The sequence below is a fragment of the Diplotaxodon limnothrissa genome, linkage group LG16 (assembly GCF_057381915.1).
Source record: "Diplotaxodon limnothrissa isolate DT_005_m linkage group LG16, D_limnothrissa_male_GT1.1, whole genome shotgun sequence".
NCBI lineage: Eukaryota > Metazoa > Chordata > Actinopteri > Cichliformes > Cichlidae > Diplotaxodon > Diplotaxodon limnothrissa.
The window spans coordinates 15,780,237-15,793,954 of record NC_140611.1 but is presented as its reverse complement, the minus strand read 5'-3'; the positions used below and the strand labels follow the sequence as shown (position 1 = coordinate 15,793,954).

General features: G+C 39.8%; 1 protein-coding gene across 3 annotated transcripts in view; it reads right to left on the bottom strand.

Annotated features, from left to right (window-relative positions):
• cerkl (CERK like autophagy regulator) overlaps window positions 1–13,718 on the bottom strand; it is a 32,076-nt gene that overhangs the window by 5,206 nt on the left and 13,152 nt on the right. For all 3 annotated transcript variants that reach the window (XM_085374771.1, XM_085374772.1, XM_085374770.1), the window contains 4 exons: window positions 7,346–7,477; window positions 6,519–6,582; window positions 3,970–4,100; window positions 3,774–3,848 (listed from right to left, as the gene is read on the bottom strand). In XM_085374771.1, coding sequence (XP_085230897.1) covers window positions 3,774–3,848; window positions 3,970–4,100; window positions 6,519–6,582; window positions 7,346–7,477 — 402 coding nt within the window. The remainder of the gene's footprint in view (window positions 1–3,773; window positions 3,849–3,969; window positions 4,101–6,518; window positions 6,583–7,345; window positions 7,478–13,718) is intronic.

Here is a 13,718-nt window from a genome sequence, read left to right as displayed (position 1 = left end):
ATTCATTAGAAACAGTTAGGATGCAGCACACACACAGCTGTGTTTCCATCACTTCAGAGGACATCACACAACTCTTGCTCCAAGCCTTCACACTGAAAATGAATAATTTTGTAACCTTACTATGCGTTTGTACATTTTGTGGTTTTTATCCATACAAAATGAGACATACAAATACACACAGTCTAAAATACGGCTAATTAACAGAATGTGTGAAGCCGATTAATAACTCAGAGGATTGAAATGAATCTGAGGAAACATTATCAACGTTTCCTCAGATTCTTTTTATGTATGTGGTAAAAAATGGCTTCCACGCTAAACACTGCTTACGGTTTTATTTTTCTACAGCCTTTGAACGCAGCACAAACCATAGAAATAACTAAAATAATTTTTAAAATAACCAGATTTTTCCATCAAGCTCCTTTACTGAGATGCTCCACCAGCTTTTAGATGGATACACACAAAGGCACACGCACTAAGCGGGCCATCTGGCCACATACCTGCTGTAACCTACTGAACTGAACTGCTGTCTCCGCACCTGTCTGTCTGACTGCCTGTCTGTCTCTCTGGACAGAATCTGATTTCCTCACCATATGGCGTGTTGTCAGTGTGTTTGTGTGTCAGTGTGTGTTGCGCAGGATTAAAGCTGAGACGGTCAGTGTGTCACCGAGATCAAACCTGCGGCGCGTCTTAAAAGGTCCAACCAATATTCATTTACATCACAAAGTCATTATCTTTCTGTTTGGCTCCTAATCCACCTTTAGGATTTATTTCCATACCATATTGGTAGCTCTTATTCAAAAATATAGTGGATGAAGTGGTTGAATGTAAAAAAAATATTTGTACCTAATATATCCTATATATATTAAGTACAAATATAATAATCAGTGAAAGTAAAAACACCAAAATGACTGAGTTAATTCAACAGTAAACCAACTGATTATTAGAAAGTTGTGTTAGCATCACATGAGCTGGATGACTGTTTCTGTTAGCAGTAAAATGCTCACACAAGTCATTTTTAAAAAATGCTGAAATAAATGCAAATCAACCAATAATTATCCCACACAAGGATTTAGGGAGGAGACAAAAGACATCCGTCAGAAGTCATATATCTAAAATGGCACCTGTAACAGACTGCTGCACAACTGCAACATGAATGAATTTTAATTTATTTAAAGGATAGCCCCTTGAGATGCAGTATCTCGTTTTTAAGGGCACCGCTAAAAATGGACACATGAAACCACCAGTAGGAGGATTTAGGGCTGCTGCTCAGCTCCAAGGCTGTAACTTTAAACTTTGTTTTTTATTGAATTAAACCATAATTTCCCCCCTCTTGAAACGAGCTTTTCTAAAACATACTTTGAAAATACCCCAACTCTCTGTGGAGATGTTGTTATGTCACTGTATGAGAAGGCTGCTGGGCTTTTTGGATTGATAGCATAGAAATCAAATTATTACTGTCATGTAATATGTCACAGTGAAATGACTCTAATTACTATTATCATCAGAATTTGAAACATTCATTCTATTAACATTTAAAAACTCTAGAAGAGTTGAATGATTTGTTTATTTTATTGAGTTCATGTGAGCAAACAGCGAGCAGGGAGTCGACTCAGTGTCTGAGGAGCTGGTTAGTGCATCTGCTTTGTGAGTTGAGTTTGTTGACGCTGTGAAACATCCTCATGAAGAAAGCTTGGAGACTTTTTCAGGACTTGTGGAAGTTCTTATAACTTCCAATGTTCAAGTTCTTGAGTAAATCATTAATGAAGGTAGATTTATAGTCATTCTGTGCCAAGGCAGAAATCACTGTAATGTGCCTGAAGTGAACAGAGTGTTCATAATGAAAAAACAAAACAAAAAACTTTCTACACTTTCTACAACATTTCTACACTGCCCAGTACTAATTAGTAGATGACCTGCACAAAAATTACTGGTTTGTGGATAAATGCAGGTAAAAATGCAGACTCACATTTTTGTAAAGCAGGGTTCACATGTACCAGTTTCATGCTTCATTTATGCACTTGTAAATGGGCCATATTGCTTGTACTTCTGGCATCAAAATGTTAAAAAATCGAATTATTCAGACTGTTGTATATGAGTTACATCAGGCCGTTGTTACTCCCAGACAGCTAGCTTGGCTAATCCTAATTGCTATTTGAACCTCGACCAGCTTGCCTTCTGGTTGTTCGTTACTGCTATGATGACGGTGCCAACAAAGATACCCCTCCAAACACCAGGAGGGCCAACCGTTGAGTATTAATCAATATCATATTGAATCTGTTTGTGAGTCTAGAGATACAGTATGCTGAAGTTTCAGTGTATAGGCTATTGCATTGCTTTGGTTTTTCCTATATCAGAAAAGAGAAATTCACATATTGCTAAAATTGTCTCTATTTTTGTCCCACTCATTGTTGCAGTGAAGGTTTCTAACAAGCCAGGCTAGAAAAGACTCAGCAGGTTTTGAACTTCTGGAAAAAAATTTAAACTCTGTGAGCAAGTAGTTTTTCGTACAACAATGAACGAGGCAAACTGCTTTAAACAGGTAAGGTGATCATTGATGAGATTATTGTAAAGTGGTCAAGGTGGTGACTTCCATGTCATGCTTTTATATATTTATGTTTAGAGATCAGGACAGAATTGGCCCCCTTATGAAGGATTTTCCAGCCTCTGTTAAACAGAGCAATGAATTTTAAAAACAGCTTTTCCAAACATTAGTTTAATTTTGGATGCTTATTTTGTTGGATAGCAGCCTGCAGCCATTTGTTGTAGTTTTCGCCTGTAGATCTCTACAGCTGAAATGCTTTTTTAGATACAAAAAAACAGCCAGAAATACAAAAGGTCTGACACACACCTATAAACAAGCTAAGGCCATTTCACATACAGAAAATTTTCAGTGTCAGCTGCAACTCCCAAACATAAGTTGATAAAAGGTCAACAGTTAAGCCGCTATTTTCAAGGGATGCTCAGGCTCGGGTAACCGTAGCAACAGCACTGATGCTTCCGCCCCTGTTAGTAGTTTAACGTCCAGCAAGGAGATCATGTGATTGTGAATGAGCACACCTCAGTGTTATGAAGACAGGAAAATTCACCTGCAGTCACCTGGTGTCCGTGGGAACAGCTTCCTACCTGGGAATTTTAACAGTTTTCTATTGTTCAGGAAGTAGTCTCATTAGGGCTATTGAATTTTCCCATCTGTCTCACACACATACAAACTCAGCTTGCAGTATTAATTAGTGACAATGAAACATCATCACACGATAAGCTGTCAATCAAACACAGCTGCCCGCCCTGCTGCTGGGTGATTGGTTACCGTGTTTACCTGACAGTGTGGTGGTCAGAGACAAAGGGGGCGGGGCTGCTGCGAGCAGTGTAAACCTGTGATTTAGTGATTTCAAGTGAAACAGACCCTGTTGTTAGACATCTGTCTGTTCACTCCCTCCAGAGTCCAGTCTCACCGTCTGTCTGCATGTTTGTTTGTTCTTAAACACTGTCCCTGCTGCCGGACTGACATTCAGCCAATCACACCAAAGCTTAGCAAAAGCTGAGCTTTGGTGTGATATGCTTTAAGGAAATTAGTCTGTTACACAAAGAACCTGGCTATGATTGCCACAGATTTAATATTAAAACAGAACAGATTTTTGTCCTTGAAAATGTAAAATCTTGGACTGATTTATAAAAAGGCATAGACGACATTAGGTGATCCAAATATAGATTTACTAAAGACAATTCCAACCAACCCCAATCTATGTAACAGATCTACAACATGTAAGCTTTACCCAAGACGATGTGGAGGGCTGCAGTGACTGGATCTCTGACTCCATGAACAGAACAGGAAACCACATCTGTGGAACCTGCAAACATGTGAAGACAGACCGTTAATAAAAATACTTCATGTCGTGTTTTTGCATACCAGCATACCAAACCTTATGAGACCTTAAAGCAGTGGTTCTATATGAGAATGCCCTTGCTTACCAGCTGGGATGATTCCCAGTGGCAGTGTGGCTCTCACTGGTTTTTCTGGGGAATCTGCATCCAGCTGGGCTCTGAGGACCAGAGCATGACACAACTCTGCAACTGAACCATCTCCACCGACGCACACCACCCTGATGGACAGGTGGAAAAAAACTAGTGTGAGGACAGGTAGACATTTAGACAAGTCAGTCTCAATCATCCAAATCTAAATAAGGGTTTATTGTGACGCTAAATGAGGTGGTTATACTAAGTCAAGGACACAGACTTCATTGACATTATAGTCCTCTATAGCACTTTTGAGGTCTGCTTGAAGTGTTGATCCATTGTTGGCTCATTGAAATGTGAAGTCTCCATAAACGCATGGTCACAAAAAATTGTCACAGACTCAATCTTGGCACCTAATGACAACATTTACATTATTTGGACCCAAGCGGACTTAACAAACTCACAGCCACAAAAAGTATAATACACCTAGAAGACATTTCACAGATCTCAAACTCCTGATGATTTAAAGGAAAACCATCCAGCAGAGGATGTGGCTTTTCTAGTAAAATTGACAATTTGTTTTATAATACAACAGGGTAAGTAACCTCAATGTTTTTGGGCACTAACTAAAATGTTTGTGCAGGGTGGTCCTGAATGTGTGATGCTGAGTACTTATTTCTTTAACTATAGATGAATAGCGAAGGATGGTGAATGGATATTTATAAATACTCTAGGTATAGGCACAAATATTTCTCAACATTTCTTGTTCAGTAGAAAAACATCAGTACCAAAGTTTTGATACTAGAATTAGACTACAACTAAACTAGTAGACACACAGAAACTGGATTTCAGAATGACTGTGATGGGTTTTATTTTGAAAAGCTCCAGTGAATTGCTCTCCTACAGTCACCAAAGTTCATAAACTCTTTAATATTTATGATTGCTGGGGTTTTGTAAAGGTCTACACACTAACAGGCAGCAGTATAATCCATGTCTTGTTTTAGAATCTTAAGTTAAGTGTTAAAATCGTAAGTTTAGAATAAAGTTGACTATAAAACTAAAACAAATATATTATATTTAACTCATGGTGTGAAATGCTTTCGAGCAATATTTTAACCATAACAGATGGAGAGAAAAAAAAAAAGAAAGAACTCACAATCACAGGGTGAGAAAAAGGATACACTCTGGACAGTCTATCATATGGTAAGCTCAAAGAGACAGAGAGGGAATCATTTACAGTCACATTTCTACTAATGACCCATACAGAGTCACACGAAAGATAAAACTCATATTTTGATCGCTTTTGAAAAAAAAAAGTTGTATTTTATTTTAGGGTAGGGTGGGAGGCAGTTATTGTTTGTTAGTATTAATGAAAAAAAGTAATAAAAAAAAAGTGAGAAAGTGAGAAGGTTCATCTTCCGAGTCTTTATTTGCAGTAAATGGGAGGTGAACAGTCTCCGCCCCCTCCCCCTCTTCCTGAGTATGGGATTACCTGGAGCTGTAGTCGCCACGGTGACAGCCAACCTAATTGGCAAATGTAGGTTTCAACCAAATCACACACACACACACACACACACACACACACACACACACACCCAACCACCTACCCACACTCAGCAGCTAGCTTAGCAACGCGGAGCTAATCTTCTCTAAGCACATTAAGCTTTATGAGGGCTGAGCACAAAAGCTGCTTACACGCACACACACACACCATCAGAAAAAGACTGATGAGAATTTGATAGCTGTTTCTGTACTTGTAGCTGCTGTTCTATCATTGGAATGAAAAGTTATTTTAACTTTAACAACAAAGTGAACAGTTAATGTTTGGTATTTGATCATCTTACCTGTGTGTGTGTGTGTGTGTGTGTGTGTGTGTGTGTGTGTGTGTGTGTGTGTGTGTGTGTGTGTGTGCATGAGGTGTGTGAGATCAGTCATGGTCAGTGTGTTTCAGTGTCCGCCTTTGACAGTAAACTGCTATTTGATTATCCAGTTCACCTCAGTTCAGCAGCAGGATGATGTCACAATTTAAACATGGTAACTTTCATGTCAACGCACTTACCATTAAACAGTCAACTATTTCCAACTGTAAGATTCCACTATCACCTGTCCTCTTGAGGAATAGGGACCAGCTGATCGTCAGCTGGCTTTCTTTTAACCTGGACCTGAGATCATTTATCTTGCCTTCAAGTGCATATTTTAGACTCATCCAGTTTAAAAGCTACAGACAGTTTCATCGATCTCACAGTGCTGACAGCGGATTGCTTTAAGCTTAACAAACAGAAACCTCTACACACGATACAGCAGATCATCTGATCATCTTCAAGTGCGTTGACTACTTTCAGCACAATTAAAGGTGGCTCCACCTGTCTGTAATCAGTCACACATTGGTTCAGAAAGCAACATATTATGATACTGAACATCTATGGATGAATAATAACAAAACTACATTTAAACTGTAAATTATTTTTACAATAATTTCTTACTCTGGATTTTTTAATGGAAAAATCCTGATGAATCCCAACCAAGCAATGATTTTGAAAGCAAAAAAGATATAGATGACTAACCCATCATATTCATCCAGTTTGCATTCCTTTATCACTGAGAGAGCATGACCCTTCCTCTCTGTTACTGGAGAGAGAAAGACAGGTAAAGACAGAGAGAGGGGGAAAAAATAAGTAAGCAGATGGAGAGACATTGAGATGGACAGAGATAAAGTGTTCGTGCATATGTGTGGTCAGATGAAGTGTGTGTTTGATGACTGCCAAAAAAAAAAAGTGGGACAGCGGATATCACACCATCTGCTGAGAGGGGGAGAGTAGAAGCAAACAGGAGGAATCAAGAAAAAAGGAGGAGAAAAAGGAAACATGGGAAAAGTGATGAGACAAGAAGATAGGAAATGAGAAGGAAAGAGGACACAAGGATATGAGGCAGGAGAGGAAAACAGAAAGGTGAAAAGAGGACAGGTGGAAAGAAAACAAGAAAACAGCAGAGAGGAGAAGGACTGGAAATGAGACAAGAGCAAATGATTGGAAACAGGAGGAGACAGGAAAGGAGAGGAAAAAAGATGGAGAAGATGAGGGGAGGAGTGCAGAGGAGGCTGTCTCCCTCTGTCACAACAGATGGGCTAAGCTCCGCCCCCTATATCAGGTTACCTAGCGACCAGAAGCTGCCATTAACTCTGACCTTTGGACTCCCTCCACACACACGCGCGCACACAGATTTCAGTATCATGTCTGGTGTCAGTAAAGATCTAGTTGTTAAAACCCTGCCTCACATAGTTTTATATTTAAAAAATAAACACACAAAAATACGTACATTTATTTATATTTTTATAATTATAATTTTTCAGTGTTTCTACTGAGCAGAAAAATAAACACTTGGATGGACTAACCTGTGATGTCAGTTCGGATGTCAGCCATCTTGAATAGAGGAGCCACGTGGTCTCTGTAGATGTGAACGGCCTCCTTCTTGTGGCTGCTAGGGTTGATGAAGACCTTCAGATTTGTAGGACGGTTGCTGAACCCTGAAAACATGCACACATGCACACACACACATTTAGCAGGTGCATCATAGGTTGGATTTTGAAAGAAAATGAAACCCTGCAATGGTTGGTTAGCTACACTAGTGATGGGCTATGAGCCAGTTATTGTTCAACAGACTGAAAGATAGTTAGGTCCATACATCTTAGCACAGTAATACCACAACAGTGAATTTTAAACAAAACAATGTAGATGTGAAGTAGACACAGCTTTAATTCAAAAGCTCTCCATTAACACTTCAGTAATTACAGTGATTTTCATGCAGAGTCCCCCCATTTTCAGAGGATCAAAAACGACTCCATGCATTACTAAGAGATTTTGCCCAGATGTGCAAACCAGTTGGTGGCAAACTGGTTCACAGTCATGAGTTTTTGATCCTTTGAGTCTCCTTTATTGAGACTCAGTTGCACTTCATGTTTATTAGCATTTAACAAATATCTGAGTAGTGACACCTGCTTTTCAGGAGTGGCTGTGTGATAACGTTACCGGCAGCATGTGAAGCAACCATTGCAGTGGGATACACTGGCGGCTTTACACTGCTACTAGCATAGCTCCTTGGCTGTAGGTAATATTTCCAACTACACCACATGCCACTGTGTGTTTTGGTCCACAATATAGTGCCCTTAAAAGTCAAAAATGAAAGAAAAAAAATGTGTTCATGTGCCACTTTTAGTGAACAAAAAAGATAAAATAGAAAAATTACTGCTGCTGATTACATAAAGTTCTGGATTATAAAATGTCTATGAACTATCTTTCATCATAGCCAGCTGAGCGTTCCACTTCACGTTCCTCTGCAGCTGTGTTCTGATAGATGAAGCAGTTTTGTATGTTTATTTATGTGTACTCAAGAAGTTAAATAACTTTTCATTTTGGACAATAAGATTTGGAAGACTGCAAATATTTTTCTAAAAATACTAAAATTTTAATATGAGCTCTTAATGCGTTAATTAAAACAACAATCAACTTACCAAGTGATGACAAACAGCCCAACAGCTAACTGTCCTTACTTGAACGCTGATCACAACACACTTTGTTATCGTGGCTGACATTAAGTATCTGAACAAACTGAAGAACATCTTCACTTAAAATTCTGCATGGATCAGAAACTGACTTCCACATGCCCTAAATTTAAAGTATTAACCCAGAGATATATAAATAAACAGATAACACGTGTCTGTACACCTGCTTCAGTATATGTGGAGGTGGCCTGTTTGATACATCAGAATATTGTTTACATCTACAACACTGGTTGATGGGTGTGTGTGTGTTGTTTTATAATATCGACACACTACACACATACACAGACCCCCTGTATGACGCATCATTAGGCAGATTTAGAGACCGCATTATGAATCCCTCTGGACCATCTCAGATCAATACACACACACCAGCTCCATTATCCCTCTCATTACTATAATCTGCTCCCAAAAGGCCGTGACCTCGCCCTGTTAATGACCCCCACACACATATACACAATGTGCACCTCCTGCCATCACTCCACCCCACGGCTCTGACCAGGTTCTCCGGAGCTCCTGTGAGGAGCTACCCGACACCTCCACATCTCTCTAGTGGTCCCCCATCAAATACCAGAATCTCCACCCTGTCGTTGTCCCACAAATCTCAGGCCTATTTCCATTCTAAGCAACACATCTGTGCTGCAGCACTAAGCAAACAAGCCTGAATAAACCTACATTTCTTTTTGGTTTTATGTGGAAATTGCAATCAATTAAAAAAGGCCTCAAAAGACACCTTATCTCTTACTGATCTTATAATTATAAGAAAGGACCTTGTGATGATAACAGAGGGTCTCATTACTATCATCAGGAGCAAAGTTGGATTGCTTAGTTTTCAATATTTATTCATGTGTGCTGTAATTGATTCTCCTTCAGTTTAACGAGCATGGATTATTCTGCTCTTTAACTGCTAATAACAAGAGAAATGGAAACCAAACAAACCTTTATTTTGAAATCTGGAAGTATTCTTTGGTGGGATTGGCAGTACTTTTAAAGTGGCTTATGAAACTGCCGATCAGGTCAGTATTTAGTTCAGTAAGTTCAATACCAGGAAACCCTAAACTAGGATTGTTGCAGTATCCTCTGTCCCATACTTGTGAAATCTCTTTTGACCAGTGTTTCTTAAACTGAGCATTTAAAACACAGGAGCAGCTGTTTTGACCACGCAAAGGCGTGGTCAAAACAAGGATCTGTACATTTGAAAATGAGTGGGTTTTCCAGAGTGTTGAAAAAGAAAGACTTAACACTTAGACCAGTTACACTTCTTTTATAAGCAACTTGCTTATAAAAGCTAATAATGTGTTAAAAATGACAGAAATCACTCACACTGTTGATGCATGGTCAATGGTCAATGGTCAATGGTAACTTTATTGTCCCTGATGGGAAATTGATTCGCAGTATGTCAAAACAAAACAAACAACAAACATACAACCAACACATCACGTACACTCATTAAAAAAATTCTATAATATAATATAAGCCTGATAAAACACCTAGATTTTCCATCGAAAAAAGATGCATAAACAGATGCTTTCTGTCATAAAGGAACCATCTTCACAACAAATGTAAGAAGACGACAGACTCACAGATATAAAGAGGTCAAGTATCCATCAGATCATCTCCGAGCCTTGACCAGTGACAGGTTGCTATGGCGCTGCTGAAATGTTACCATGGTAAACAATCCCCGTAGTGGAGTAGTTTACCATGGAGTAGTGTTGAGTTTCTGACTGAGCACTTAAGACTGGACTGCTGCATGTTGTTTACAAACAGACTCCATCTTATTATAGCTTTCAAACATCATTTTTCCTGTCTGTGTATGTTCTCAGTCATCCAGGTCATCGCAAACCCAAGGAAATCCAAATCTTTCGATCCTTAGATCATTTTTAATTAGTTCACAGCTTCATTACCTACACAAGTTTTCTGCGAAGCATTTAACATGCAGTCATTAGATCAGTCTCAGTCTGTATCAGTTTCTCTAGTGTGAAAATGTGCTACTTTACACTTTTTTTAAAAAATCACTGCAAGTTGAAACATTTTACAATTAAGGAGGTTTTAATTATAAATGATAGTCACAGTGGACAGTGCGGGCTGACAGAGGTTATAGGAAAAGGGAGGAAGGGTATCAATATCAAACTATTAGTGACATGGTGCTCAGAGCATTTGCACCCATGGAGTATGCAGCTCAAACACTCACATATCTGGTTGTCCACCACGATGACATGCTTCACTAGTTCAAGATTTTGGATTTGAGGAGGAACAATCTAGAAAACACCTTTCTAAAAGAGTGTAAGGAAAGCCACCTCAGATGGTAACACTCATCCTCCTGGGAGTCCCTGGAGCTCTTATATATAAATAAAAGGCGATGGAAAATACAGTGCATGGGTAGCAGGTTCCTGAATTTAATAAAACACAACAATACTCCATTTCTAAAGGTAAAACCTTGCATTTTGATGTTGTCCTTTTGACCATATGACAACTTACAGTACCACTGGACTAACAACACCCATTTTACTCTGATACTGTGACCCCGAGGTTTCTGTAAGCAAGCAGCAACCGCAAGACAAAAGATCTGGGAGGGGTCGCTGTGGCACCTGGTGACCTATGAACGCTCACTTCAGTTGTCCTGCAATTTCCACCGACCTGTCAGTCTGTTGTGGTGTTAAACAACTGCAGTCAGTCGATCCTGCAGACTGACTGTGAGTATGGAATTGGAGTCTATACAGCAGCAGTTCTCGCCTTTTGTCACTGACTACCATTCACTTTCTGAACAGCATTCTGCAGCTGCTTCACACAGCAAACAACAAAAAATGAGGTTCCAGAAACAGGAAGTGTCTGCGCTGTGCACACCATTGTGCAGATGACTGTTCAGACCCGAAGGTTAAGAAGTGGTGCCGGCGTCGGCTGCGGCGGGACTGCCCACTCGGTGACGCCATGATTCGCACAACAATACGCTTTTCACACTGACCTCTGGCTGGAAAATAGGCTTAATGTCCGCACAGCGGCAGAGCTACTGACTGTGTTTACCTTTCACACACACACACACAGGCACACAGACTCCTCTGCTGCGGTGTGTAAAGTCACAAAAGCCATCACAGCTTGATGTGCAGTGTGACCACTTGAGCTGACACACGACCTGCGGGCCATTCATGTCTGTGAGTGTGAGTGCGAGCCCATAAGACAAAGACTTGAAGAAGTTGTGACTTTGCTGCAGGGCCTCATGGGTAATCTGGTTTGATAGACAGACAGATGGACAGACAGACAGGTGACCAGCGATAACATGTCAGACTGATGCCATGGTGATAAAAGGACAGTAATGTGTGTGTGACCTCTGACCTCTTCATTTATGGATAGCTTGTAATGTCTCTGTTGCAGTTGGCGTGGTTGGACAAATAGAGAAGAACTGAAATGTAAAATGTGTCCATGTGAGTTAAATCCACACAACAAGCACTTCAACATTTCTATTGTGTGTTAACTGTCAGCCACGCACCGCCCACTACAGTGCACCTGGGAAATCAGCGTCTGGGAACGTCCGACTGCAGCAACATCCAGAGCTTTAGCAGCAGGTGGTTGGGCAATGAAGAGGTTATTCTTCTGAAAACTTTATGCTCTATAGAAAAAATATACTGATGTCTAAAGAAACTAAACAACTGTGACATCTTCTGCACTTTATTTGATACTTGAGACTGAGTCAGAGACATAAGATTGTTTTTTGGGGGGGGTTTCCTAGCATGGTGAAGAAGAACTGAACTCAAGGCTCGGACGTCAAACACATTGCACACCATTGGTTGAACTTGAACACCAACAACAGCCCAGCCCCTAAACAAGACCACGCTAAAGCTATTGCAGCTGCAGATTCAGAAATATTGCTGAAAATCTGAAACTAGAAAAAAGTCATGTCTCCATGCTTTCAGCCTTGCAGTGTGTGTTGTCTAAAGCTCCAAGCCTCAGAGATATTTCTTATGCACTAAATATGAAGTGGTTGTATACACACGTGTTCATGCAGACAGTAACTAATCTCTCCTGCAGACAACATGATTTAACTGCTGACAGCACTTTACTGAGTACTGCTAAATGTGTGTGTGTGTGTGTGTGTGTGTGTAATCCTTTGTTCCTGTGGATTAGCAGATTAGTTCTCTGGTCTGATGTAACTGTGACTCACCTCATTAAACTGAGTGATGAACAGATAGAAAACAATGAAATTTTAATCTGAGCAGCTAGCACTGCATCATCATGCAAATCATCTGCAGACGTACAAAACACAAAGGTGTGCGTTTTAAATCCTGGTATATCTTGGGCAGCTGCAGTGCTGACTGACCACGTTGGCTTAGAAAAATATCAGCACAGATTTCAGCTCAGTTTTGTTCCAAATAACATAAGGTTTTGAAATGTTATACATTAAAGCCCCTGAACTATAATAATGGCAGGGTGTCAGCACATCTAAGCAGAACAACCAGTAAAATAAACTGCAACCTTTCCACAGACTGTAGAAAAAACTGCTTTATCAATCTAAACAGTTTATGGTCCAGACTAACTTGCAAGCCAAAGTTTTAATGCAATCACTTGCAGTAAACCACATGTTTAATTACTATGTTTAGTATTTTAGTTAAGTGTGTTAGCATGCTAACATTTGTTAATTAGCAAAACAGATTGTATATAAAAGCTTTTGTAGCTTTTGGACTTGACAATTGTAGGCAACACACAAGTGTTTTAACCCTGGATCCCCCCCAAGCAAGGGACAAATCCTGTGGTTGCAGAAACACTTTAAGTTATACAGAAGTTTCTGGGGGGGGGGGGGGGGGGGGGAAGCTCTGTTTCCATGATCTGAAACCTCTGTGAACACTGATGATTTTACGAGCTAGTTTCAAGTCTTATTCAATAAAACATTGATTTTGTAAATTATGATCCCCATTATTATCAGAAAGGAGCATGAAGCACGGTTATCTCACTTGGTAATGACTTGTGATTAACATGACAAGAATCCTCCACTGTTTGGTTTCAAAGTCAGACACCCAACAAAGGCAACGTCTGGTTTTAAAAAGCTAAGATCTTAGCTTGAAGCTAAGCTTGAAGTGTTACAATGGGACTTCACTGAATGAGCACTCAACACAAAGAACAGCTGAGGCTGATGGGGATGACCGTTTTTTAGATATTATAACAAATTAAAATTCTGGCCTAATGAAAAATGTATTATAATTCAATCTTCCAACAATGC